Source organism: Arachis stenosperma, chromosome 8, assembly GCF_014773155.1.
Source record: "Arachis stenosperma cultivar V10309 chromosome 8, arast.V10309.gnm1.PFL2, whole genome shotgun sequence".
Classification (NCBI taxonomy): Eukaryota; Viridiplantae; Streptophyta; class Magnoliopsida; order Fabales; family Fabaceae; genus Arachis; species Arachis stenosperma.
In genome coordinates this window covers 43724385-43727328 of record NC_080384.1, presented here as the reverse complement: position 1 = coordinate 43727328, position 2944 = coordinate 43724385, and the positions used below count along the sequence as shown (strand labels likewise).

The window sequence follows — 2944 nt, the reverse complement described above, 5'->3', positions numbered from 1 at the left end:
TTACAACAAGCTTGTTTTTAAAAGCAAAGGGGAAAAATGTAGATTTTCTATATCTTTAAAATCTTTTATGCGAGTGTTTACTTCTAAGACATAAGGATAAAATGTTATTTGCTAATCTAGAAGTGTGTATAAGGTTGTAAATTGTAATTCTTCCTGAGTAAGAATATGTACTAGTTAATATATACTTTACGCATGCAAGTGTGGACCCACTTAGACTTGAGAACAGAATTTGCTATGAAGGCAGAATTTTACATCTAGCAATGCAAGTTTGGTATTTTACCTTTTCACAATTAACATATAAACCAAGATTCCCAGTTCATGGATAATATTTGCTATATGGCAATTGAAGTTTCTAATGATATAAACAGTAGGAGAATCATACTCTCACAAAATTTGAATATATTCTTAACAAATAAACTTGTTTTTCATTATTTGGAAAAGAGTGTATATTAATCCTCTTTCATATATGTACAAATTTTATATTGAAATGTTTAATCTATCTATTTTTCTCTTAATCTTGTTGAAACAAATATATCATTTTAAAGAGTAAGATTATTTTATGACATGATTAGGAATTTAAAATATACGAAAATACTAGAAAATGAAATGGGATATAGTAATTTGCGCAGGATCAAATGCTTTAAATTTGGGAAAGAAATTACACGATGATACTAAAACCCCATTGCAAATAGAGTTAAAGAACCCAAATTGTTTATGTGCTTCATGTTCTTCTCAATTTAAACCCAAATAGGTTATGTACTTCTCATCTCCTCTTTTTTCTCCTTCTTTTTTGCCTTTTGGAAGAGTTTGATGTGCTTAAAGTACCTGACAAAGTTACTTCCAGTATATGAAATGAGAGAGGAAAATCAATATTATAATTTTTGTTATGTTTCTATTGTATTTCCTATTTGGAGAAGTAAATACAGTTACATATTTTTTTATTCCAGTTTCTTATTCTTGTTTTTGGTTCTAAGAAGATATAGCAGATTTTGCATGAAGAAGTGTCAGATTTATTTGAATGTTTATGCATTTTTATTTCACGAGTTCTGCTCTGTGGATTTCGTTATAGAAATAATCTGGGCTTTTCTCTCTTCACTTCGATTTGGTTATTTGGAGTGATGAAGAGACTAACGCTTTTGTTGGCTTCATGGAGGAGTTTGTCGTAGACGGTCAGAGGGCTGATTGTGGGCAGTTTAAACATGGAACATTCGAGAAACTGGCTCTGAAGATGCTGGAGGCCTTCCCCGGTTGTACACTGACCGCGAAGCACTGCAAGAATAAGCACAAGCGGTTGAAGGAGAAGTACCAGTACACCGCTGACATGCTTGCTTGTAGCGGATTCGGCTGGAACCATGACAAACAATGTGTGGAGGTTGACAGCAAAGATGTCCTTGATGCATGGATGAAGGTGAGTGTCATTCATATCTTTATTTAGTCTGAGCCACTTTGTCCTTCTTGAACAACTCTAGTAAAATAATTCTGTAATAATTCAATCTATGATCAAGCTTTATGCTATTATTCTTCTGATATAGAGAACTTTAGACTTGGCTTATTTTGTTAACATTGATAATACATCATTTGTGATTTCCATCATTTGGAATATCCTTCTTTTATATTTGTATTGTGACTAATACAATTTCACAAACTCTAATTACAATAAGATATGGAGTCAATGGATTGAATTAACCGAGGAATGAATTTGCGTGACAACATAGGCAGAATTATTTCACTTTTGCATAATGTACTCATATAGTAGTTAAAATTTGATGCAATCTATGACTTGAATAAGTTTGTTGGTAATTTGTTTTTTCACTATTTATTTGGACACTTGTTCACAGGCAGAATTGTCCTCACTATGATTAACTCTCCTCACTTTTTGAAAGAGTCTATTTGCATGCTTTTTTGGAGTTTTTTTAATTGAATTTGAAAAGGGTAAAAAAAGATAAGAGAGAAATGGGTTCAGCTTTAAAGGCAGGGAATAGTAGCTTTGATTACTTGTATTAGGTGTTATTCATAGGTGACTCTGGTGTTGGCAAGAGCAGCCTCCTTCTCTTCTTGCTTTCACACTAAGCAATGGAACATGCTCTATAATATATACAAGCATCAGCTATTCATGTATTTCATGTCTTTTGAATATTAACTTCATAAAAAATTTGTTAAATGCGGTTTATTTTTTCACAGGCACATCCGACCAAGTTCTACAGTCCTGGCAAGCCATTTCCTCTTTTTCACCGGCTGGAGGGTATATTTGGCAGGGATAGAGCCACAGGAGCAGCAGCAGTTAGTGGTTTTGATGCGGAGGAACAGGTTAACGAAGAGACAGAAGACACTGCAGTTGGATTTGACGAGTCTGATATGTCTCCATATCCAGAAAATGGCAGAGGGCCAGCAATGCAAGGACAAGCATCACAATCTGAAGCAGGTGCGAGTGCAGGAAGCACAAGGCGATATGGGAGGAAGAGAAAACAACTTGACGTACTGGAGAGGATGGCCGACCATATTCAGCAATCTTCAGCTGACCAAAGGAAGAATGCCCAACTGATAGCTGATGCCATTGTCGGTGTGAACGAGAAGTGGAAGGTTGGCGAGAAGCTCACACAGCTTGGGTTTGGTGATGACGAGGTGGTGAGGGCGATTTTGAAGTTTGCTGAAAGTCCTAACGTGTATGCACACTTCTGGGGCTTGTCAGATTCACAGATGATTGGCCTTGTTCGCTCTATTATATGAAGTTCACTGTTGGTTAAGGGTATTAGATTTGGGCTAGGGTATTAAGTTTTCCACTGTAGGGTTTTAGGTCTTTGGGAGATGGTTATGTTTAAGATGATATAACGTAGAAACTTATATTTGGTATGCAAACTCACCTTATTTTGGACAAACCTTACTATTTTGCTCTGTTCAGAATAGGTTTAGGTTCTTTGTACAGTTTTATTGGTATTGTAGTGTG

General features: G+C 35.4%; 1 protein-coding gene across 1 annotated transcript; it reads left to right on the top strand.

Annotated features, from left to right (window-relative positions):
- The first annotated feature begins 1147 nt into the window (after positions 1-1147).
- LOC130946029 (uncharacterized) lies at positions 1148-2727 on the top strand. The gene is made up of 2 exons (XM_057874711.1): positions 1148-1408; positions 2182-2727. The coding sequence occupies exons 1-2, from the start codon at positions 1148-1150 to the stop codon at positions 2725-2727; spliced, it is 807 nt and encodes a 268-aa protein (XP_057730694.1).
- Positions 2728-2944: the final 217 nt, after the last annotated feature.

Bases quoted from the DNA above. Each gene is read 5' to 3' on its own strand.
- LOC130946029 (XM_057874711.1), top strand. From the start codon at position 1,148: ATGGAGGAGTTTGTCGTAGACGGTCAGAGGGCTGATTGTGGGCAGTTT. The intron at 1,409-2,181 runs GTGAGTGTCATT...ATTTTTTCACAG, and splicing joins TCCTTGATGCATGGATGAAG to GCACATCCGACCAAGTTCTA.